This window comes from Pollicipes pollicipes, unplaced genomic scaffold, assembly GCF_011947565.3.
Source record: "Pollicipes pollicipes isolate AB1234 unplaced genomic scaffold, Ppol_2.1 Scaffold_7261;HRSCAF=8764_pilon_pilon_pilon, whole genome shotgun sequence".
In the NCBI taxonomy this organism is placed as follows: domain Eukaryota; kingdom Metazoa; phylum Arthropoda; class Thecostraca; order Pollicipedomorpha; family Pollicipedidae; genus Pollicipes; species Pollicipes pollicipes.
In genome coordinates, this window is record NW_023597054.1 from 11947553 (window position 1) to 11972269 (window position 24717).

The following is a 24717-nucleotide window of genomic DNA, read 5'->3' on the forward strand; positions in this document are numbered from 1 at the left end:
AAAGATCGGAATGAAAGCTAGGTGAAGATCGGCAACCATACCGCAGAACGAACAAGTGTGGGCATATATTATTTATCAGATGCCGGTACATGCATGAGAATCAATCGGCAGTGACAAAGCAAATGGGAAGGCTATGAAACCTAGCAGAGAAACCAAGAAATGTACCGCATGGCTAACCTTTCATGCGCACGCACCACTAGATGCATTGCCTCGTATTTAAACCGGGAGGTTCAATGGCCTGCCATGCCAGCCTTTTCTATGCACCGCCGGCCGCACTTTCAGCCCGGCTCCTTTGCAAGAGAGCTCCAGCGCCGCATAGCGGCTCGTCTCGACCGCGCCGTAGTCCGCAAACGGCACCGCCTCAAGTGACACATATATTCCACGATGTCATGGCCGCGTGCCGCACTGCAAGCAAACGCAAGACTAAACGCCTAATCGAGGGAATATAAACTTACAAAGAAGCTGCGGCCCGCGCGTGCAGGCTAACGGGCCAGGGGCGGCCGTCAAGCCGCGAGCGGCACACGTTGGACCTCGCCTCGCCCGCCGGCGGCCACGCGAGGACCGGGCGTGGACCGCCGCGCCCGCCGAAGGAGTAACATGTAAAGCCGAGGGCAAGCGGACCGCGCCATGTCGCCGTATTGATCCGCATTCTCGGACACGCCGCCTCTGGCCGAGCGAAGCCGGCGCTCGGTAAGGCCACGAGCTCGGCAGAGCCCCGCCGCATCTCACCGCGCAACAATCCTCCCCCCTGAAATGTGAAACAACGCGACACAGACGGCGAGCGAGGAGAGCATCAGCAGCAGCAACGGTGGCAGCAGCGGCAGCAGCGGCAGCGGCGGCGGCGTCTACCCCGGCCGGCCGGGAGGCGCAGCCAGCCAGGTCACACTGGGAATGCCCGTCTCGCGGTGGCCAGGCCGGCCCTGCCCGCGGGACGGGCGGGCGGGCGTGCTCGCTCCACTATTGCTGACGACCTCAGGGCGGGCGGCGCGGCGGCAGCGGCGCGGCCGCCCCGCCATATATCTGTCTGTCTGTGTGAGGGTGGGGTTCCTAAATATGCCTATCAAAGAATCGAACAGCGGGACAACCAACTAGTGAAGTTCTTCTTGGGCGCCTCGTCCCGCAGCTGGTGTGACGTCTTGGCCTGGTTCGACGACTCCTGCAGCAAAGTGACACGGTGTCAGACGATGCAGCGAACCCAGACGAGCCAAGAGTGTCAGCTCTCCTGACCCGCACTGGCGCTAGACACGTGACGCAGCCAGGATCATCAACTCGGCCTCTCAAACGCTGACATCGAACCTGCGGCGCGGCCAGTTCCACCATGAAAGATGTACGTTCATTAGCCGCAGCGCCGCCCAATAGAGCAGACGATCATCACCCGGGACTGCTCCGCCCGTGGACCGCGTCGGTCGTTTGTCAGGGGTCATTACGCATTTGTGCACGGCAAGATAATTAAATCATGGTGTATTGGCACACGTCTCGTCGCGTTTGTTTCATATAGATGACGTGATACTTTCACAATATCACGCTACAAGCCCTGCTGTGTTGCAGTGGCTGTTTGAAATGCCCCACGCCTTAGCGCCGTCCTCTGTTTCACGAGGGGTGACGTGCGGCTGCCCGTTAGCGTTATGGTGCCAACACCGGACGGCTCGCACCAAGCAGGAGCCGTACAACATTGCGCAAATGGACGGCGCCCGATATTTTGAGACCGTCACGGCAAGCAAAGCGTTGAAGTGCTGAAGGATTTAACGTGCTGCTAACCCTTTACGTTTAGAGTACTTTTCAAATGGAACCACGGCACGCATACAGCACAAACATCCCACTTCGACAAAACGGCACTTTCAGGCATATCTGAACACACTTTCTGAAGGCCCTCGAGTGACTCCGCGGCAGCAGCAGCGACACGCCATCGCAGGAGACAGGCGCACACCTCCGTCCCTAACAGGTCAACAAAGAGGTCGCACTGGTACCTAGCTGGTGTCCAGCCAGCCAGAGTGAGCATCTCATATTTCAATCCGGCCTCAGCCCCACATCTTCCTCCGGACAAATCGCTACGATAAACATGGGTGAAATCTTTCTGGTTGTCAGAAAACAAAACACGCAACTAAAAAGCACTGATAGCCTAGTGAATGTTCAGCAGAATACGCGGGATGAGACAAGGCTAGGCCACGTCAATGCTTAAAAACCAAAATCAGAAATATTATCATGTTCCATTCTTCCTTTTCACGACTGGAACGATGGGTGCAAAACGGAGTAAAACCCGGGACCTATGAGAAAGAAGTGAAGGAAATAGGGGCTAAGCGTCTCTGGAAAAATTAAAGAGCAAGCTTATCAGGTAATCCCAAGTCCCCTCAAAGATACCTAGCACAATGGTTCCAACAAGCCTATCATTTATACCATGTCTGACCGATAACATAGCATAACATTTATAGCACGTCTCACCCGATAGCATGGCAAAACATGGCATGTTTGACCCATACCAACAATTTGACCAACAGCGATAACATGTTTGACACATGGCATGGCATAGCACTGACATAATGTTGACCCATAGCATAGCATAACATTGATGTAGTGTTTGATCCATAGCAGACTATAACATCGATGGCATATTCGACCTATAACCATTACACAGTTGACGAATTAGTGTCCGGTGTTGGAAGGCCAAAAGGTGTATTCGCAGTGACCCGGACGACAGACTCCACGCCGCTAACGATGACGACACTCATGACGTCATACCCCACAATTCTGCGCCATTTGGTGCCCGCAGCGCCCCCCACGACACCGGCTACGCTTTAAGTCACGTAGAATCTGTGCTGGACACGCAGAGGCCTCTTCCGCGACTCCTGATTCCATCAGAATGAGACAGAAATATGGTAATAGATTCAATTAGGACGGGCCAAGTATGCGTGCCCGAGACGCGCTACGCGTGATAAAAAGGTGCTTTACACATTACAAAGAGCGTAATTTGCAGATACCATTGTTAGGAGCACTCTAAGTACCTGCAAACGAAAATATCCAGTCTGAATGCGCAGTTATTGTCAAGACAGTCACAAATATGCACAAAGAAAACGGGTAGAGCTACGAACAAGTTCGGCAAAAATTATACGTGACGTCATGTGCTAAAAACATTCTTTGCGTGCTGCGAACGCACTCTAAAAGTTGTATCTCTACTCCGCACCGCCCCGGCAGTGTTTCAATATTCGGTCACTTGGGTGGCATGTACGTCGATATTTTTCATGCTATTATACCCCGGCTTGTGGCTCACTGCCGGTTGCCCTTCCCCTTGTTCAAAATCAGCCAATCAGCATCGGACCGCACGACTGTTAAACCAGCATCTATGCGCCTCAGGCTTGACCAATGCACTAAGAGGTCAGATGTCTGGGTCGGGGTCAAAGGGAAACGGATTAGCGTCAACGAATTGCGTGCGGGGCCGCCACCGGATAGCAAGGATTCTGGTAGCATGAATTTATATTTACATCCCGCACACCCCACTCAATGACTTTTGGAACGCTGCGCTCCAGTGAGCCCCTCCTTGCGGTAAGGTGACGCACGCTGGCCGACCGGCCGAACACTGCGGCCCACTGGTGCCGCGCGGCTTAGGCGGAATTGGCCGTCGGACAGGACGCGCGCCTCGCTCCCGAGTCCTATCGCGCTCGGCTGCCGCTGCGGCGGCGGCGCCGCACGATCCGCCGTCAGGCAACTGGCCAGGCCAGAGCAGGCCGGACGGACGGAGCCACGGGGGCGCACGGCTGAAGTCCGGCGACACCCGCGGTGCGCCGACAAATTCGCGCCACGTGCTCCTCCGAATCGCTGCGCTTTGTCGACGGCTCGAAAGCTGGCGACGGGAGGACACAGCTCAGCAGTTCTGCTGAATGTTGATGGGTCATTTTTGCCGCCCATGCTATCCGGGGAGCTTCCCCAGTCGTACGAAGTCATGACCACCGGACTTCAAATGCGCAACGGTTGACACTAATCGAAGCCAGACATATGAGCACTTCGCTCGAGAGACCACAGTGCGCCACTCGTACGGGATCTTTGTCCATGGATTCCGATTGTTCTGAGTGGTGAGTGCTGGTATCAGGGAGCGCATTAAGTGGACATTGTAGTTCAAACCAAGGCAGCCCGGCCGCCCAAGTGTTTGCAAACGTCAACTATTGCTCTCAGTCGTCAGAATAGTCAAGAAGGATCACAGGGGCCAATCGACTGTCCTTCGCATGTCCACTACAAACAAATGTTAAGCCCCTGGCCGCCTCGAAACCCCAAAACCCGCTCATGGCTGCTCAGCGGGCCCGGGACACTCTAGCATGACGCAGTGCATCTCGTGGGCCTCTTAATTCTATGTGTTCGGTCCCAGAGCTCCCAACTCGGTAAGGACGCTTAGGGCCGTGTCCAGACATTCCCTCGCGTCTCGTTCCATTACTTAATGCCCGTTAGTGATGGCGATGGCTGATGGTTCTGCATGGACTGCCAGGGGCCTTCCGCGCTCCGGACATGACTGACATCGCTGACGGGATTGACCGTGACCGGGGAGCTCCGGTCTCATCTCAAAGACCGAGGCAATTCTGTTAACACCGCGCGTCACGAGTGCAGTGATCCGCACGAAGACGTCAAGCTGGCACGACAACGGCACAACGGTCAACAGCTTCGAGGACAGAAACTGAACTGTCCGGTTACCTGGATGCAGCGCGCAGGTAAGTATCGCCAACCGCACACACTCACAACCAAGAAGAAGAAGAAAACTCTAACTGGAACGAAAGCCTACGCAGAGTGAAGAAATAGAAGTATTGAAATCATATTATCATCTATAAAAATACAAGTTCATGTGTAATACGAATCGCGAGCTGAAGAGCAGACAGCACAACACAAGGCGAAGCAGCCAGACCAGCTAACCGGAGACACCGCTTGTGACGGCTCCTGGGTGTGTGGGGGGGGGGGGGGGGGGCGCCGCCATCGAGCCGGACGTGCCGCTCCGTCGCGGACCGGCGCCTAGCTGTCCTCGCCCGGCGGCGACCACGCGACACGGGCACAAATGCCGCGGGCGTCTCAGCTCGATTGGGAGCGGCGCAGACTGCACGGATTATTCAACAGGCCGCGGGCCGGTGATTTCCAGCACGAACCGCGGCGAAAATCCAACCAACAGGTGTCTTTCTCAAGTACGTGCTGGCTGCCAGAGCACACTGCAGTAAGGCGGCAGCAGGGTTCCCAGGAAGGGGTTCCAACCATGATACGCTAAAGTCATCCAAGAAACTCACCCATCATCATCTTCGGGATGGGATTTTCAGCGATACTGCTACAAAGCCCGTGTTGGTGCCAGTAAAATCAACATATCAGAGCACGCCCACCAAATGCAACCCGCTTGAATGATGATCGCTCTTCGCTCGTTAAAGGCTATTTTCAGATACGGGTCCGTACGGTCCCCTTCAAAGCCTGTTTGTCATCACCACACTGCTTAAGCTATAACGCTGAAATCCTGACTAGACTATTCCTGGGGTACCACGACTATTTCAATTGACACATCTTTAGAACCCAATGACTATTCCTGGCATTTGGTACGATATATTCAAGCATACTGGCACATCACCTTAAGCGGAGCCAAGGGCGGATCTAGAACGCCGCCTTAGCGGGGGGAGGGGGGAGGGGGGCAACGAAGTCTTGAAGCGGAGCCCAAAAAATGCCCTGATTTTCCAAACTTCATCCGATTGCGCCAAACAGTGTTCTAAATCAAATTCTTGCTAGAAGTTACTGTGGCTTTCTTAAGGTAAAAAATGCCACTTTTTGCCCAAATCATGTTATCTTGGGAAGGGTCTAGTTTCCCAGTTTCCCAACATGGCCCAGTTTCCAACGCCCCTTTGGATTCTCGCTTGCGCAGGGTAGTCTCAGGCGGGATCTGTGGAGGGTATATCAGAAAAAAATCGCGGTCTTTCCATAGGCGTGCATAAGCAAATTGCTTCCTTCTACTGAAGGCCGACGTCTGACCGCAATCTGATTACACATCACCCACTACATAGCGAGTTACCGTGTCTATTGAAGAACGTGATTGCAGATGCTGGACAGGCGGATGACGAGGATGTACCACGATGGTGATCCCATGATGAATCGACGCTATCAGCAGCTTGAGCTTCCAGGATGGGAGCTCCGACGATACTGACATAAAGCCCGCGTGAGCAGGACGAATATTGAAGAGGACGACCTCCAAATGCGCGTTATTTAAATGACAACCACCGGAGGGTAAGCGAGGTGAAATGGGCGTATTCAAGAACAAGGCATTCTTCATCTGCATCTGACGAGTGCGGGGACGAAGGCTCAGATTTTAACACGGTCAATTTCGACCGCGAGTTTTGTTGATCACAAAGCTGCCATGATGGTCCCGCTGAGTCAAAATGTTGCAGAGGCCGATGTGGGTCGCAAGGGCCGCGTTACGCCCCAAAACATGAGCACAGAGCAAGAGCCATGATCTGTAGTCATCAGCATGTGCCAAATATGCGCCAACTAACTAACTTCGCATATCCTGCATTCGTCGCTGATTTCGGGTGCATTATTTACTGGGTACATATTCCAAAAATATTTTGTTTGAGACTGAATTCGACAAAACCAGTTCAATAGACTTCGATAAGCAAACAGGCCAAATCGCTTCTCCCTCCCACAAAGCGGGAATTTCAAATGAATTTCATCACATGCAAAAACAAGATTAACCAATCATCTTCGCATTGCGCACACGCAAAAAGGCAACTTAAACATACCCGTCAATTCGCGCGATTTTCAAACAACTCGCGCGGGCCGTGCGGGTCGAAATCTGAACCAGTCAGGCGACTTCGCAACAGCGTCCAGACGCGGGCCACCTACTGAGGCCAGCCGACCCCCGGCATCATACCCAAGGGGCATACGGGGCCATTCGTGTCCGCGCCAGCACCGGCAGCCCACACAACAGGCCATAGCAACCGAGGACAGCCGGGGTTCAGAGGCATTCATCGGAGGCCTCCTGTACAGAGCGGACCTAATGAGATACATTGCGGCCAAATACAGGGCTGGACAATCCGGAGAAGAGCAAGTCAATGGGAACAGGACGAACGTGTTGCGTGTTACCGTGTCATCCACACAGGCACAAGGGCTCATAATGAATGCGGGTATATTCGCGATACATGAGCGCTTTTTTTTCTTCTTAGAACGGCCTGAAATGTTACAGACAAGCTACTCAGTGCGCACTCGCGCACCGGGAGTTGCGATAATTCGGACAGAGCAGACCGCTTTGTTTCAAAATAGCTAGAGAAGTCTGCGCCGGGGCACGAGACCGTGCAACCCCGCGAAATCTCCTTCCTCTGGTGGTCTGTGGATTCGTTCAGGCAGCAACTTGGCGTTGCGATTCAAACAAAGTTGTCGAGCGGCTTAGTGTCGAGCGCACAGCCATTGCGAACTAATCCAGTAGCTCGAACCTACGAAGGCAAACGCTAAAGCCTACTTCCAAGCGGCTTCAGCAATGCTTTTCATCGATGTCTTCTACGATGTTTGCCCTCAAAGTCAGATCGACCACCGTTTAGGTTGAGCCAACTCAACGTCACGTGAGTCGAGCAAAGACGGACGATTGGCGAGATGGCACTCAGTTCGATCTCAGTGGCGCTACTCGTGTGACTGCGATACAGGAGGTCGCTCAGAGATAACCGGCCGCTCAGGGAGAGCGACATCGCTTCCGAGCGGGAGCGCCGCGACAGTCGCACAGCGGGAAAACCGAGCGTGCTTCGAGCATGCAATGATAGCCACTAGCGCCCATTATCTGGTTCGAATGGTATTACGCAACGAGTTCAGCCTTCTTGCTATCTGCTGGCGCTACAGGTTATAGCTCTGACGGGTGATGGGCGCCATATCGTGAAAAGTCGTCATCTGTGAGCCACTGACGTGCGGAGCAAGTCTTTCGTAGTGCCGCGGACCGAAAACAAAAGTCTTCCCCCACATAACAAAGACCAGCTCCCTTTACCGGCGGCCGTGCGTCAGTCATCAGGACTGGAGAGGCTACACGGGCGACCGCATTAGACTGTGTCGCGTTAGAAGTCGGCAAGTCCACTGTGATAGCTGTCATGTAAGAACAGGCGACAGGGTGGAGGGACATATGGAAGATGAAAGTGCATCCATCCAGAAGCGTGCGAAATGGCTACGGACAATGCCAACATCGCCTCTCCCAAGCTAACACGACATTAGTGATAACCGCGCCGCTGCCGAAGAACAGGACCGACTGCGGGGCTTTCTATACCGTCGTAAAGAACGCGAAACAGACCGCCGACCAGTAACTTGTCCCGCTTCATGTCGGACCATAGAGAATGATCCTCAGTCCGTGTGGTAGAAAAGGAGAAGCGAAGTGCAAATCGAGCTGCCAGCGCCAGGAACGCCACTGAAAACGGCCCATAGAGCGTAATCCAATCACCTCCATGCATGGAGCCCAAGGGTATCGCCGTCTTCCGCACAACCCATCGACCACTTTGCAGTATTTGTTAATGATCAATTTCAACAAACTCATGTGTTGGTGACGATTACTGTAACGGTCTTATTGTTATAGCCATTGAGTTCCATGCTGAGCAAATATGCAGTCCATGCGTGCCGCCCATTACGAGAGCTTTGTCCCCACTCACCAATTTCTTCTCCATTTTCGACTTGATGTCTCTGGCCAGGGTGAAGAACGCTTCCTCCACGTTGATGGAAGACTTTGCGGACGTCTCGAGAAACTTGATGCCGTACTCGTTGGCCAGCTGCTCACCGCGTTCCCTCGACACCTGGCGGCGGAGAGGAGTCCTCAGCAGGCCGGTCGGACCGCGGAACCGCCTACTAACGCCGTCACCGGCGCCCGCCACACTCCGCCCGGCACCAGCCACCGATCCCTCCCGGGTAGACAGACACTAAGCTAAACAGCCGAGGACCCACCACACTCCGCTCGACACCAGCCACCGATCCCTCCCGGGTAGACAGACACTCAGCTAAACAGCCGAGGACTCGCCACACTCCGCCCGACACCAGCCACCGATCCCTTCCGGGTAGACAGACACTCAGCTTAACAGCCGAGGACTTGCCACACTCCGCCCGGCGCCATCCACCGATCCCTCCCGGGTAGACAGACTGCTCGACAGCCGAGGACTGCCACACTCCGCCCGGCGCCATCCACCGATCCCTCCGGGTAGACAGATACTGCTCGACAGCGAGGGACTCACCACATGCGCCCGGCGCCAGCCACCGATCCCTCCCGGTGGACAGATGCTGCTCGACCGCCGAGGGCCACCACATTGCGCCCGGCGCTAGCCACCGATCCCTCCCGGGTGGACAGATACTGCTCGACAGCCGAGGACTCGCCACACTGCGCCCGGCGCCAGCCACCGATCCCTCCCGGGTGGAAGATTCTGCTCGACAACTGAGGAATTCGAAGGGAAGCTGCCTGATCAGGGGCGCTAATTGTCTTCATCCTCGAGCCTGGCACCCCCACCGAGGAGATGTTTACAGACTGTCCGTTGGGCAAACACTGCAGCAGCTGAAAGACGGGACGATGCAGGACAGGACAGGACAGGACAGGACGGACAGGACAGGACCGGACAGGACAGGACAGGACAGGACATGACATGACATGACATGACATGACATGACATGACATGACATGACATGACATGACATGACATGACATGACATGACATGACATACATGACATGACATGACATGACAAGACAAGACAAGACAAGACCAAGACAAGATATACAAAACAAGCCAGGACGGGACGGGACGGGACGGGACGGGACGGGACGGGACGGGACGGGACGGGACGGGACGGGACGGGACAGAACGGAACGGGAAGAGAGAATACAGGACAGGACAGGCCATGATACGACAGGCGCGGTCGCGTCTGGCGACCGGCCCCACGGGACTGCAGGCCAAACCCACCTGCCGCATTCTCGTTCATGTCACCACTTGTTGCCCAGGATCATCTTCTCGACATCCGCGGACGCATGCTCTTCGATGTTGCGGATCCAGTTTTTGATGTTGTCGAAAGACTTGTCACTGGTGATGTCATACACCAGCAGGATGCCCATGGCGCCGCGGTAGTAGGCCGTTGTGATGGTGCGAAACCGCTCCTGACCGGCTGTGTCCCTGCAACAGGCGTGGAGGTCACCAGTCACGTGCACGTCTTTCGACTCGAAGCCGGTCATGGGGCAGTTGAAGACTCCTCCGCTGGTCACTGGCCACATGGCAGCCGCCGCCTGGTCACAGACCCAGCGGCAGACCTCCGCTGGTGACTGGTCACATGGCAGCCGCCGTCTGGTCACAGACCGAGCGGCAGACCTCCGTTGGTCACTGGTCACATGGCAGCCGCCGCCTGGTCACAGACCCAGCGGCAGACCTCTGCTGGTCACTGGCCACATGGCAGCCGCCGCCTGGTCACAGACCCAGCGGCAGACCTCCGCTGGTCGCTGGTCACATGGTAGCCGCCGCCTAGTCACAGACCGATCGGCGGACCTCCGCTGGTGACTGACTGGTTACATGGCAGCCGCCGCGTGGTCAAAGACCGGACGGCGGATCTCCCGTCTGCGGCCCGTCTGGTCACTGGTCAGACGACGTGCAGCTCATCGCAGTACGGACCGCGTCGTAGCGCACGGGTACCGGCGCAGCGATGGACCAATCGGCACAAGGGACAAACGCCAGGTGCATCATTCACCATGTGATGCGGTGCGACGGCAGACAGGCTGCGCCAACCTGACCCGGAGGAGCATGCACAGGTCTGAGTGCGGGCCACACGAGACCCCGCAGAGGCACAGAAATTATACTGCTCCACTGTAGCTCGGGAACCACCAGACCGAATAAATGGCGCGCGCCTCAGACCCTTGGTCACCGCTCTGGTGCGGTGCCTCCCGTATGAAGTGCGTTAGGAACCAGACGCTACATTACAAGCCGACGTTACAAACTCAGAGCGTATGATGACTGCCATTAAGAGCGAACAGTGTTACGCAATACAGTGAGACAGAACGTTTCGAGTCAAGACTTGCGGCCACCGTTGACAAGAGCTGTCCAGAACTCGACGGACACATTAACATGCAAATAGTCCAGCTGCTCACCTAATCCAACCCAAGTTTTAAACCGACGCTGTGCTTGGACCGAATATTTCGGCCTAGCTGTCAGGCAAATCAGAAACTCTTCCGCAAAGCTGCAGAAGACCAATAGTGCACGTTTTGCCAGCCGACCGTGAATATCCAGCACGTGGCAGCCGGCGGCTCTGCGGGCGTTCCTCATTTAAGCAGCGCCCGGACGGCGTTGGGTGGCAATAAGTCAGGTTCGCTGGGGACCTTTAAACCGACCGATACCCGGATGACGGTCGCCCACCATCTGTCCATCCAAAGTCTGCAGCAGACAACAGAGATAGCGTCGCGCCGGATCACGGCCACGGGTGGTACACTGCCAGCAGCCCCGGACCACAGCCACAGGTAAAACACAGCCAGCAGCGCTGGACCACGGCTACGGGTGGTACAGCTCGCAGCGCCGGACCACGGCCACGGGTGGTACACAGGCAGCAGCGTCGGACCACAGCCACGGGTGGTACAGCTCGCAGAGCTGGGTCATGGCCACGGGTGGCACACAGCTAGCAGCGCCGGACCACAGCCACAGGTAATACACAGCCAGCAGCGCCGGACCACGGCCACGGATGGTATAGCTCGCAGCGCCGGACCACGGCCACGGAAGGTACAGCCAGCAGCGCTGGACCACGGCCACGGATGGTACAGCTCGCAGCGCCGGACCACGGCCACGGGTGGTACACAGCCAGCAGCGCCGGACCACGGCCACGGGTGGTACACAGCCAGCAGCGCCGGACCACGGCCACGGGTGGTACACAGCCAGCAGCGCCGGACCACGGCCACGGGTGGTACCAGAGCCAGCCGAGCAGCGCGGGACCACGGCCACGGGTGGTACACAGCCAGCAGCGCCGGACCACGGCCACGGGTGGTACACAGCCAGCAGCGCCGGACCACGGCCACGCATGGTACAGCTCGCAGCGCCGGACCACGGCCACGGGTGGTACACAGCCAGCAGCGCCGGACCACGGCCACGGGTGGTACACAGCCAGCAGCGCCGGACCACGGCCACGGGTGGTACACAGCCAGCAGCGCCGGACCACGGCCACGGGTGGTACACAGCCAGCAGCGCCGGACCACGGCCACGGGTGGCACACAGCCAGCAGCGCCGGACCACGGCCACGGGTGGCACACAGCCAGCAGCGCCGGACCACGGCCACGGGTGGTACACAGCCAGCAGCGCCGGACCACGGCCACGGGTGGTACACAGCCAGCAGCGCCGGACCACGGCCACGCATGGTACACAGCTCGCAGGGCGGCGGGCAGTAGGACCCACGGCGTCGACATGTGACAGCTCAAGCCGACATGTCGGCTGGGCGTACCAGGAGAAACGCGCTTAGGCCGGGTGCCGCCGACACCAACACAATGTCAGTTTTGGGGACGCACGGCTGATGAAAACCAAATGTAAAATTGGGGATGTCAGTGAAAGAATGATACAACAGTAAGGTTATAAACACAAGTCCGTGTATTGAGAATAATGTTTGATTTACAAAACTGCGTAGTGTGCGGAAAGCAAAACCCGATTCTTGAACTGTTTCACCAAGCTATGAACCACTCAGACTTACCACTACAATACCAGCGCATTGACATGGGGGCGCCCACCCACACTCAAGCGCTTCCATCCATGCACAGTGGGGTCGTAGTTACGCAAAATGAGTTTAGGGGGGGGGGGACAAACAAATTGACAAAAACTGACCCCCAAAAAATCCCACAAATGGGTTTCTCCACAAACTTGGCCTACTTTCTGCCTTAAGTTAGGGGCCTGAAGCCCCAGTTGGGGCTACAGTCCCCCCCCCCCCCCCCACGCTGAATAGACAACTATGCTCCTGATGACAGTGTGATCCAAGACCAAAAATAATTCCCCGTTTTCCTCAATATGCAAATACTTGGATTTTCATCAAAATGGCCATACAATTTAGCACAAAAAAGGACTAGTGACTGACATTCATTTAAGTACATGAATTCCGCTACTGACTTCTCACTAGTGGTGACAACGAATATCCACCTCAGAATTACTACCTGAGTGATATCGGATTGCGCTAATTGTGTGGCCGAATACTGTTAGTATTGGAGCTTACCCACCTTTAACGACGTTCAACGACAGGTTCTTTAGAATAAACTTCCCAACGTCTCAAAACCTCGGCGAAACACTGTCTGACATCGGTGGCGACGCCACCAGATAGAACAGCTTGGAGTGGCAGTGCCAATACGTACAACAGCTTGGAGTAGCAGTGCCAATACGTACAACAGCTTGGAGTGACGGTGCCAATACGTGCAACAGCTTGGAGCGGCAGTGCCAATACATACAACAGCTTGGAGTGGCGGTGCCAATACGTGCAACAGCTTGGAGCAGCGGTGCAAATACGTACAACAGCTTGGAGTGGCGGTGCCAATACGTGCAACAGCTTGGAGCAGCAGTGCCAATACGTACAACAGCTTGGAGTAGCAGTGCCAATACGTACAACAGCTTGGAGTAGCAGTGCCAATCGGCAACAGACGGACATATCGGAACCACCAAACTTGAGAACAGCGTGCAAGAGTACCGAAGAACACGACTTCTGGGCGTATCAATAATCCAGGCGGTCGTGCTCGGCGCTTTCCGCCTCTTCACACAGCCTATGATTGCATCCGTATGCCCCCATCCAGGGCTCAACGCGGCTATGCGGGGGCTTTCGCTGAGGGCTCATCTGCCTAGAAGATTCATCTGGTCGCATCTACGAATTCCTTTTCATCTATCAGGCTCTACGGGAGCTGTAGTGGGAGGGATATCGTGTTATGTACAGCTGCAGTTGCCGCAGAGGGGGAGGGGGGGGGGGGGGGGGGGAGGGAGAGGGCGGCATGCAAGCCAGAACAGAAGCACGCCGCCCTTCCGATGGATTACATGTCATAAGTTGCACTCTATCATGCTCAGCAGCTACTGGTTCGCCGAAAAATGCACCGGAAAATCCCGGATCAATGTCTGTTTGTGTCTAGACCGTGCATACCTCACACTGACGTAAGTATGGTGACCGTGTTGTAGTATGAAGGTTCACCCGTCGCCTGGGGTGGATGGTAGAAGCGGAAGCGAAGGTGGAGCCCTAAAGACGATGTCCCTGTTCTGCCCTCGCCGGACAAAACAAGAAAGGCCTGTTTTCACCAGACTGGAGTTGCAAAGGGAAAAATAATATCACTTTGGGACAATTCTGTCTATATATTATGAAGCTGGCTGCATTCTAATGCAAAACAGACCTTTCAGGCGTCTGGGTTTTCATTCCCAAAACGTTTCTCTACCAGAACCTACTTGTATGATAATTTTCCTGGCGTAAATGCCACTTACTATCCTTGCCAGCGTCCCAAACAATAAACAGACGTAATCAATGTGCTCCCAGATTAGTCAACCACTGTTCGAGTCTGCCAATGGTCAAAACTAAGTCCAAAAACATTAGCCATTCCGCCTAAAACCCTGCTCTTGATCCAAGGCCAAAACACCAGTGGTATGATAACAGTGAGCCATCATAACGCGGTCCGAAGGAGCTGCATCTACAAAGCAAAAAACAAAAACAAAAACAAAAAAATCGTGCGTGCACGGCACGTACCTGCGTCTCGTGCCTGGCTAAGGGACGATCATGAACAAGCCTAAAGCACACCGACAACAGACAACGCGCTGATCTTATGTCGATCCGCTGTTACGGCTGGCAGAGGCTGGTTTGGCACGAGACACGCAGTGCTGCCTCCTATAGAGCGCCGCCGCCACCGGCCCCATTACAGCACGGGGACGGCGGAGGCCCCGGCCGCCACTGGCCACATGCGACGTTCCGTCACGGGCACTGCATCATCATAAATACTATAATGGTGACGTCACATTACGATTATGATGGCAACGATTACATGAGCGTATTCAGATTATGAGGATGACTAGGGCCCCGTCCGCGACCCCATTTGTCCGGAGCCATTCCCAATGAGCCCTGACGCCGCTGCCAGACCATCTCTGCCGCTGGACATGGGCGCTGGTCGGCTCGGTCCGCGGAGGACAGGCCACGCAGCGTGCTCTCTCGCCTCCCCCAGTGGCCGGCGTGGAGGCCCTGCAGATCGGGGACGGCCGCACGCGGCTGGGCGGCCCGACTGATGGTCGGCCGACACGAGTGCGACTAGGTCCAATGAGGCCGGCGCGGCGGGCGGGCCGGGGGTAGCGCGCGAGACACCATGGCGACGAGGTGAGTCGAACAAGCGCCACATTCTACAGCGATGGTGGACAGGTCACGTGTAAGTGCAGATGACTGAATGCCTGTCTTCCGTTTAGGTCAGGGATGAATGCGCCAGTGGATCATCTATCAACAGCAATAGCCATGACGATGTACGATGCCATTTTAGGCGATGGCTGGGTACGTCCGACAAATACCTCAGAGTTATCTGTGAGGACAGGAGGTGCAATAAGCATCACTGTTGGTTCAGCCCAGCGGGAAAGCAGAACAGAGCAGCTTTAAAAAAAATATCCTGCACCATTGGCCAAACCTGGAAAAGGCCATGCAAGACGCCCACACTCTATCTCTCTTGTCGTGATTCGAAACAGGTGGGTCATGCAGGACTTACAGGGCTTGACACTGCATGCGTTGACGAAGGTTTTGTGCGTGAAGACGGGGTCATCCTTTCTTATATCGGTATTCTAAATTGCAGTTCAGTCCTCCAGAAACGATCAAATTTGGTCGTACATATTCAAAAAATCGGAACGTGGTGAGAAAGTGTCATTGGTGTAGTGGCTAACGCATCTGCGTCAACTACTGCGCGTGTGGGAAACCAGACGTATGGGGTTTGATCACCCGCAATGCCCGTCCTTCCCGCCAGGGTGAGAGGCAGGCGACGTCATATAGCCCAACAGCTGAGTGCGTCGTAAAGCCACAGTGACGACGACGACATAGTGGTGAGACAGAACCAGGGTCATGGCAGACATGCTGCAGAAAAGACACTTTACGCTGTAGAACTAATAGCACACGCTTTCCTTCTGCGATGCACAACATTGCGGGACAGGAACGTGCGCATCAATAGTCTGAACAACTGACAACACCTAACTCCTCTCGAGTGAAACACAAACCACATACGCTGAAACATATTTCGCTTTTTACGGGATGTTTCCGGCTCCAAATGAATATGCTCGACGTTCCCAAAAATATTTCCGAGTGAGATATATGACAGCTGTGGCGAAGTTTCCTAATTCAGGACATACTTTCGTTTTTGTCAGATTTCGCTCGATGCTGCGATAATTTTGCGAAAGTTCGATCCTAGCATGGGCCTAATGGTAGACTTGCAGTAGTGGTACCCCTCGTGAGATCTTTTTAGTTTAAAGCGCTGTTGCCAGACAGAATGTCTAATGCGAGACAAGCTCGCGCTAAATGTGCTTTTATCATGATGCCTTTTATCATGATGTTTTTAGTCTAACGCGCTACAGCCAAAGAACGGAGTGTTAAACTGGATATCAATTGTTCGAGATTTGAAGGGATTGAAGACAGATGTCTTGCAAAATTGTGAATGCAAGTTTTCTAGGCCGACCTAATGCTCCTCAATGTTGGTGATGAGTTAAGTCCGTTGGCAACTTAAACGATACGAGCAGTCGCAAACTGCAGATGAAGTCTTCTGTGTATAAATTCCTTCCAATCGATTGAACTTCGACACATGAAAGGTGTGCCTTTATCAGGAATGCTCTATACGTCAGATGAGCTACAAGTAGGATATTGTGAGGCGCTCCGCACATTCGGCCGATGGCCAACCGGGCAGACACGACCGGCTCCGCCGCGGTGGTGGGACACTCCCCCGCCACGCATCGCCCAGACTGCGGACTGGGCGGGATGCAGACCGGCCCCGCCGCGGTGGTGGGACACTCCCCCGCCCCGCATCGCCCAGACTGCGGACTGGGCGGGATGCAGGCCGGCCTCGCCGCGGCGGTGGGACATTCCCCCGCCCCGCATCGCCCAGACTGCGGACTGGGCGGGATGCAGACCGGCCCTGCCGCGGCGGTGGGACGCTCCCCCGCCCCGCATCGCCCAGACTGCGGACTGGGCGGGATGCAGACCGGCCCCGCCGCGGCGGTGGGACACTCCCCCGCCCCGTATCGCCCAGACTGCGGACTGGACGGGATGCAGACCGGCCCCGCCGCGGTGGTGGGACACTCCCCCGCCCCGCATCACCCAGACCGCGGACTGGGCGGGACGCCGACCGGCCCCACGGCGGCAGTGGAGCGTCCTCGTCCTGCAGCGGAGGTGGGACGCTCTCCGCCCCGCGCCGCCCAGACTGCGGACTGGGCGGTCGTCCTGCGGCGGAGGTGGGACGCTCTCCGCCCCGCGCCGCCCAGACTGCGGGGACGCAGCTGCGCAGACCCAGCAGTACTTGCTGGCGGTTGGCACAGAGGGCATGCTCGCACATGGAGGCAGCACTTGGTCGGGCGCATTTTCCATTCTCTGAGCAACAGTCATTGACGACGCTGTACAAACCCCACGGGAAGGAAAGATAACGTCGCCGCTGGAGACAATAGCCAGGTGCTCGTGCTATGGGGTCACTTTTCCGCGTGTCGCTTGAAGCGCCAGTTGGCGGGAGACACCCATGACTACGTAGCGGTGACACTTCCTACACCCCGATGCCGTCACATCGAATGGATGTTGCTTTAACGTCAGCATGCCAGACAAGCATGCAGTCCTTCTCACCATATCTGTAGCTTTATCTTCTTTCCGTCGAGCTCAATGGTCCGAATCTTGAAGTCAATGCCTGCGAGAGGGAAAGCGTTAAAATAAAAACGAGCCAATTATGTGTACATTACGTCCATGCACACACGCCCATCCCGTCTGATCCTTTAGCACTGACCAATGTTGTATTAAATGATACTAACTGCTAATCTAAAAGATACTAATCAATCACCACGACAAAATGCTCTCTGTATCCGCATAGTACGGTATGGATCACACGCACACGCAGACGTGTGCGTATGCGTGTGCGTGTGACGAGCAGTTCCCCCCCCCCCCCCCACACACACACTGCGACGAGCAGTTCCCCGGCGACCTGCTGCTGCATACCCATATTAGCACATGTAGGCATGCAACCACCTGTCTTCAAACATTCTGACAAACAAAGATAAGTGCACCAACAATTACACTGGCTAGTCGTCGATACCATACGACGTAATGCAGCACAATGTGATACGATACATATATTGGTCAGGTAACTGCGGTCTTTTCGGTTTCCTTCTTGATCACTCATTTCGAGAAAAAAATACAGTGCATAAAACGTAAAGTGCAAACGTAAAACGCAAGTGCATAAAAGGTTATTCAACTCGCTTCATTCCTCTCAGGGATTGGTCCACATTCATATCTCAGAGCAGTTAAGTTCCTGGATACTCTCATCCCACCCTCATGGGTTTCGAAGGCGGCACGGTGACGGGGCACGGTGTTCGAGAATAGCAGGGCGATGGGGAGGGGGAGGGCACTGCCCCTCCCACAGTTGATCAGAGAGCCGCCAATATCACAGTTACGGTAGGGCCGATCAATCCACGGACGAGTCTGATCCGGTCCACCAGCTCCCAAAGCAGCCCATGATCTTCAAGATCAATCATATGTTTTAGCATTTCACACAGACCCCGGAACGATCCAGACCGCTCAGGGCAATCGCTGAGGGTTTAACATCGAGCGACGTCGCTCGTAATTCAGCGGCGGCACTATAATGCATAGTTAGATACAGCCCATATCAGCAGCTCACTGTTGCCAAGGTCCTCAACTAAAGCACAATGACACCAAAACAACAGTGAGTGAGCCTTCTCCCAAATCCTGTGCAGCGAGCGACTGTAGGCGCGGAGGCGTGGCAGGGCAGGGCAAGACAGACATATTAAGCCTCTGTTTGACTCCAAGGAAAACACTTGTCACTTATTGTTCTAATTCCAGTCCATGATGCCAATTCGCACACATTGTAATAAACTCAGGTCAGGGTCTGCACCAAGCAAAAGCCCTAAGCAAAACCTATGTTCTCAATGCGTTCAAAGCACATTCATGGGTAGAAAGTCCTTGAAAAACGCAAAAACTTGCATACTAAAAGCTGACTTTTCTATTGTTATGACATAACAAAGCAAAGACACCATCTCTTGCCAATGAATCCGGAAGACTTTATGGTTATGTTTATACCACAAACAATAATGATAATAAAACTCTGCAAACTGACATGATCTCAGACCAAACCAAGTCAAAATATGTTAATTCGGTTTATTTTTGTTCCTTATAAATTCAGTCTGAGCATTTCAGTTCAATGGATTTCTGGGATAAGAATTTATGCTAAGCCATGCTTGTGTGAGCCCTCACCCCACCATCTGCTTGTGAAAGTCCAGCTAAACTGCAGAGTTCTGGGGCCAAAGAATAATGTGCTGCAGTGCTGGGCACAGTACACCCTACCCTGTGAACTCGCCTGGCCTTGAGAGGCTGCTGACACCAGCCACAATCTATTGACATAAACCACAGGCCATCTCAGGCAGCGGTGAACAGCAAGTTTTGAAGTGACTTACACCCACGCACCCACCCTGCCAAGGGTAGATTGTAAATTAGGCTGTAGAGTAAGCAACCTAATTGACTTAGGGGGGGGGGGGGGGAAGCAGGGCTCCCATTTGCTTTATGTTCTCAATGATGTCACTCTGGCATCAAACCCACCATGTGTACTACTGGAAGCCCCAAAATATCCCACGACCCCTTAACATAGTTTCCTATGGGATCCAGACACATATTGGGCACCCACTTCTTTGCTCAGTGAATGTCAAATACCAAAAACTTGTGTTAAGGCCACACAAATGCCTAGTCTCCTGATAACTAGTTTACAGATAGTATTCACAAATATTGATGGTTGCTTGACCCATGCAAGCGATCTTAGACCTTCAGCTATACAGATTCTGACACCTCCTGTTCCTGTTTGTGTCATACTCAAAATGCATGACAAAAAACAACAGCAAGATGGATGTAATGCAATTAATGACCACTTCCCCAAACCTCTGCTTGAATGACACAAATTTCCCTGCACGGAAATAATCAAAGGCCTGTTAGTGACCTTGCCTGATGATGGTGATGACTTGGGCTTTGGGGCGCACTGACTATGTTGGCCATATGGTGTCCGTAACCTACTTTTTAACTAACAGTTGTCTGAAAAAGCGGGGAGATAAGGTTTTGTTTGATATATGGCATGAAATTGTATGTCTTCAAGATGACTTAAAATGTGACTGTCATGTACTGAGCTGGAATTGTCTCCCAACATACCAGAGCATTGGATGCAAGGACCCAGATCCAAAATGGTGCATATGTTTCAAGGCAAGGTGGGCACAAGTGACCTTGCCTGATTATGTAGCCTGAGCAGTGTCATTTTACTTGGAAAATGATGCAGCTTTGAAGTTCACCTTTTTGTGATATTTAGTTGCATTATTATAACAGTCAGTCATATCCCAAACAGAGCCTTCATAAATTGTGAGAAGGAAACCATTTTCCATCCACTTTTTACAGCAAATTCAAAACAACTGTCAACCATTTACCATCAACCAACTATTACAACCATTTCCCTGTCCACTTTTTACTGTCGATTCAAAACCACTGTCACCCATTTATGGCCAACCAACCATTACAACCACTTCCCTGTCCACCTTTTACCGTTGATTCAAAACCACTGTCAACCATTTACAGTCAACCAACCATTACAACCATTACAACCAATACAACCATACAACCTGTCCACTATTTACAGTCCATTCAATCTACACCTTAACATGCACCCAGGCAGCCAGTTGAATACCCCTCACTCAGATGGGTTGGGGGTCAATTTAACCCCAGCGATCTCAGAGATCTCAGAAACTAAGGGAGCTTGAGACACTATATTCATGGGGTGTGTTGGCTGGTATGCAAGCTCACTTGTCAAAATTTGGGGTCCTTAGGGTATGATGAACATTGGGTCAAATAAAGTCAAACAAGGTCAAACTCCAGAATGGTGTCCAAAGTGCTCCAGAAGCTGGCTACCTGTTACAAGCAAAAGACACTGGTGCTCAGTTAAGGTCAGTGCCCTTGTTTAACCTTCTGCAGGTCATGGTGACCAAAATTATACAAGACTGCACTGAGTTTTGTATTTGACTAAGCATCAAAGATTGTGCTAAGTAGTATGTTCCTAAAACTAAATGCAATCTGAGTAATTTTAGTTCAGTGACTTGTCCTGGTCTTTAAGAAGTCCATGAAAGATGCATAAGTTGGCTTCACTTATCAATCAATTTGAAATGAACACCAGGAACTACCTGATGCAACAAGCTTTAGAGTAGTAAAAAAAAATGTTGTTTTAACCCTGGTCTGACCCTCATACCTGGATCATTGAAATTTCTTTATTCAAAGATAATGTTGACTAATAAGTTGGCTCAGAGATATGTGGCTTTATTAGGACTCTTTTGTTGCATTAGATTCAATGATTCACTACAAATTGTCTTTGCTAAATCCATGGTCTAACTTTGACCTGCCTTAGGTGAGTGATCTAACAAGGTACATCGATATTTTTGAAATCCAATGATCCACTACTTAATTATCTACAGTTATGCCAAATCTAGTGTTGTTATACAATGTCATTCAAAAAACATTCTGGAACACCTTCTGGGGGGGGGGGGCAAACTGACTCCCACTGAGCATGTGTTAACAATGGTTCTAACTGAGCTTTGAAGAGATGGATGGACCCTATATTACCTCTACCTACTGTACCTTTGCATTGATTAGACAGTTAACTGATAACAATGGGTGCTGATGCAAAATTTGTGAAAAATTACAAAATATGGCAGTAACAAAGGCAATGGGGGGCACTGTTTATGCTAGATGGTGGGATCAAATTTATGGCATGGCTATGTTGTATTGCACCTAGAAAAAGCATGCCTATCTTTGGGCACCTAGCCAATACAACCATACATTTTCAAGTTGTGCCTGTCCAGTGGGTTAGCATTTAATGTAGGTGTATCAGAGCAAGCAATGCATTTGGTTTGAAGTAGGGTAAGCAATGATAAATGATGACCCTATTTGAAAAGCTGAGCAGGCTAAATAAAGATAAACCTGGCTTGTTTTGCATGAATGTAATGCTAACACAGAAATAAAGTTTGAGTTTAATAAATGGATTTCAATGTAAAATTTACCCCATAACACTCAAAATCCATGACATATTGGCTCTCCCTTCTGAGAAGGATACTCTGCAAAATATCCATCCATTGAGATGTTTGTTTGTTTGTGTACCTGAATGCCTGCATGATGTTTGTGTGTCACATATGGGACATGTGTGTGCCAAACCTAGATCAAGCAAAATTGCATTGAATCGTGAGATAATTTTTCCTTTAACAATATCATAGCTGCCCTTCATCACTTATCAGCATCAAGTTTCCAGAAGTATTGACCTCCTATACACTGAAACTGGTGGTGACTGTTACCTTAACTTGCAGCTCTCAGATTTACTATATATCCACTGAATTTGTTGCTGGGACATTGCTGTTATGTCAGACATGCTTAGCATAATATTGCGACATGGTGAAAGGTTACAATACGTATTACCCTAAGTCTGGATTGTAACTAGTAGCAACTGTGCACCCAACATTGTGGATTTATATTTCTAAAATGCATGTGCAGAAATTCTTGATACAAACCAATCTGGTCATTATCCACCCTGGGCATTATCAGCATAGCATGCACATTTTTGCAGACTGGACAATTGGATCCCACAAACTTTTGATCGTCATGGACAACCACACAAAACGAGGCATAATACAAAAGTTTATCATAAGTAGACAAAATTATAAAGTACAAGCCAAATTGCACTGCGATGGAAATGGGCCGCTAGGCAACCAGACGTCAGAATTACCAATTGTTGAAATGAAGGTCGAGTTGAATGCATCTTCCGAAAACCTGAAAAGAACACAAGTCTTCCCTACGCCAGAGTCACCAATCAATAAGAGCTTGAACAAATAGTCATATGTCTTCGCCATTCCGCCCTAATTCCTACTTCCCAGCTATACACACCCCAGACACACTTCAACGCTATCATCTGCCTCCCTAATCACCAAGAGGTCTTCGAGAGTCAGTAGTGACCGCCGGGCATGCTTCATATTTATCGATAAGGATGGAACAAAAATTGCTCCTCGCGATGTCTTGCTTTCATATAGCTCCAGATACAAGATGGATTCATTCATAAAGTTAACGAGAAATCGCACTCTTTTATCCAAAATTTTGGATTTAAGCCCACACCATTTTTAAAAGGCTATTACAAAAACGATAATGAAATAGGACTCACTATTGCTTAAAAGCTATGGTATTCATTCAGTCACGTTTAGAAAAGAAGTTGAATATATTTCTTTAAAAAATTCTGAAAAATACAACATGTTGCGAGAACTGGTGAAAAACATCACGATGGATAGTGGCGTGCTCGATGACAGTAGTCAATTTTAGCGCGCATTACTTTCGGCGCATGTGGTGGACGCTAAGCGTGGGATGCGGAGCTGAGGGACTCGGGCCTTTTGCTCATCGCGATCCAGCTTAGTGTTTGTGGGTGTGAGCATGACGGTTTGCGTGACCTAATGCGCGTCTGTTGATGATTGGACACTTGCTTGTAACATTCGCCATTGAAGGTGCCTTTCGTTTCGAGAAACTAGTGCTTTCATCAATAGATCGATAGCAGAGAAAATAAGTTTAAGTGTTGGAGGAAACTGGGCGAATGTGTTCATAGCGTGGCAAGCATCTAGAAGAAGTTAGAAGCCTACACATAATCTGTATCCCTTTTGGCTTCCACTTTATCAGGATGGCCATGGGGGATGTAGACCCATTTGGAACCATAGAAATATTGGGATGCCTGTCAGGTGAGTGAGCTGGATACCACGTATACGCAGGCTAAGACTAAGAAAAGCGTGTGATGCCAGGCATGTTGGGTGTAGCTTAATCATCCTGGGGCAGCTTCAGTGTTTGCATACCTAAATCTTAGACCTCCAAGATTAGTCCATGGATGCCACAAACTGCATTGTTGGAAGTGATTATTAATTGCCAAGCCAGCTTATTTTAGGGCCATTTAAATGATTGTAAGCACTTATGATTAACATAAGTGTTCTGTGCAGTGGATGAACTTCTTAGGCTAGCCTGCTTAGGTAAGAAAAACTGGTGTGGTTGGGGCGATCCCACTCATCAAAAATGCTTTGATTTTCATACACCTGAAAGTTTCAGTATCTCTCTTACTTCTGCTCCATGGTATATTTAAGTGGATTTATCTCACTTGCAATGGTTGATATCAATCATCACAAGTGATGTGGTTGGGTGGGTTTCTTAGTTTTATCTATCCATCTTGTAATTAAACTTGAAACCTACACTACAGTTACACTTTATATCTTTCTATGTGTATCAGCATGCCATGACTGTAACAGAATTCAAACCAAGGGTAGGACCACTAGGTGATAATCAAAGAGCCTGATGGCCATTGTGGTCTGTTCTTTCCATTGGGTGTTATGGTTGGGACTGGGAGGAAGAAAATGTCAAAATAGCTGTGATTTTTTATGCTCCAGGGAGCAGCAACCCTACCTATATTTAAAGTCATATCATTAATGACTATCATGAACTGGCAACTCCACCCAAAATCCATTGTTATGTACAAC

General features: G+C 52.0%; 2 protein-coding genes across 2 annotated transcripts in view; one reads left to right on the plus strand and one right to left on the minus strand.

The window, feature by feature from the left end:
- Positions 1–52: 52 nt before the first annotated feature.
- LOC119111039 (ras-related protein Rab-8A) lies at positions 53–23166 on the minus strand. Its single transcript, XM_037234865.1, has 5 exons — positions 22944–23166; positions 17762–17822; positions 9937–10116; positions 8619–8778; positions 53–1156 (listed from the first exon to the last, which is right to left on the minus strand). The coding sequence occupies exons 1-5, from the start codon at positions 23065–23067 to the stop codon at positions 1061–1063; spliced, it is 621 nt and encodes a 206-aa protein (XP_037090760.1). The 5' UTR covers positions 23068–23166; the 3' UTR covers positions 53–1060.
- A 453-nt stretch (positions 23167–23619) lies between these two features.
- Positions 23620–24717, plus strand: part of LOC119113028 (dnaJ homolog subfamily C member 2-like) — a 34564-nt gene continuing 33466 nt past the window's right edge. The window contains exon 1 of the mRNA XM_037237346.1: positions 23620–23934. Within this exon, the coding sequence (XP_037093241.1) occupies positions 23877–23934 (58 nt within the window). The 5' untranslated portion in view covers positions 23620–23876. The remainder of the gene's footprint in view (positions 23935–24717) is intronic.

Excerpts from the sequence above, each read along its gene's own strand:
- LOC119111039 (XM_037234865.1), bottom strand. The coding sequence starts at position 23,067 with ATGGCGAAGACATATGACTATTTGTTCAAGCTCTTATTGATTGGTGAC. Across the intron at positions 10,117-17,761 it reads AAGATAAAGCTACAGATATG|GGACACAGCCGGTCAGGAGC; the intron begins GTGAGAAGGACT and ends CGCCTGTTGCAG. Across the intron at positions 1,157-8,618 it reads CGAAAATGGAGAAGAAATTG|GAGTCGTCGAACCAGGCCAA; the intron begins GTGAGTGGGGAC and ends ACTTTGCTGCAG.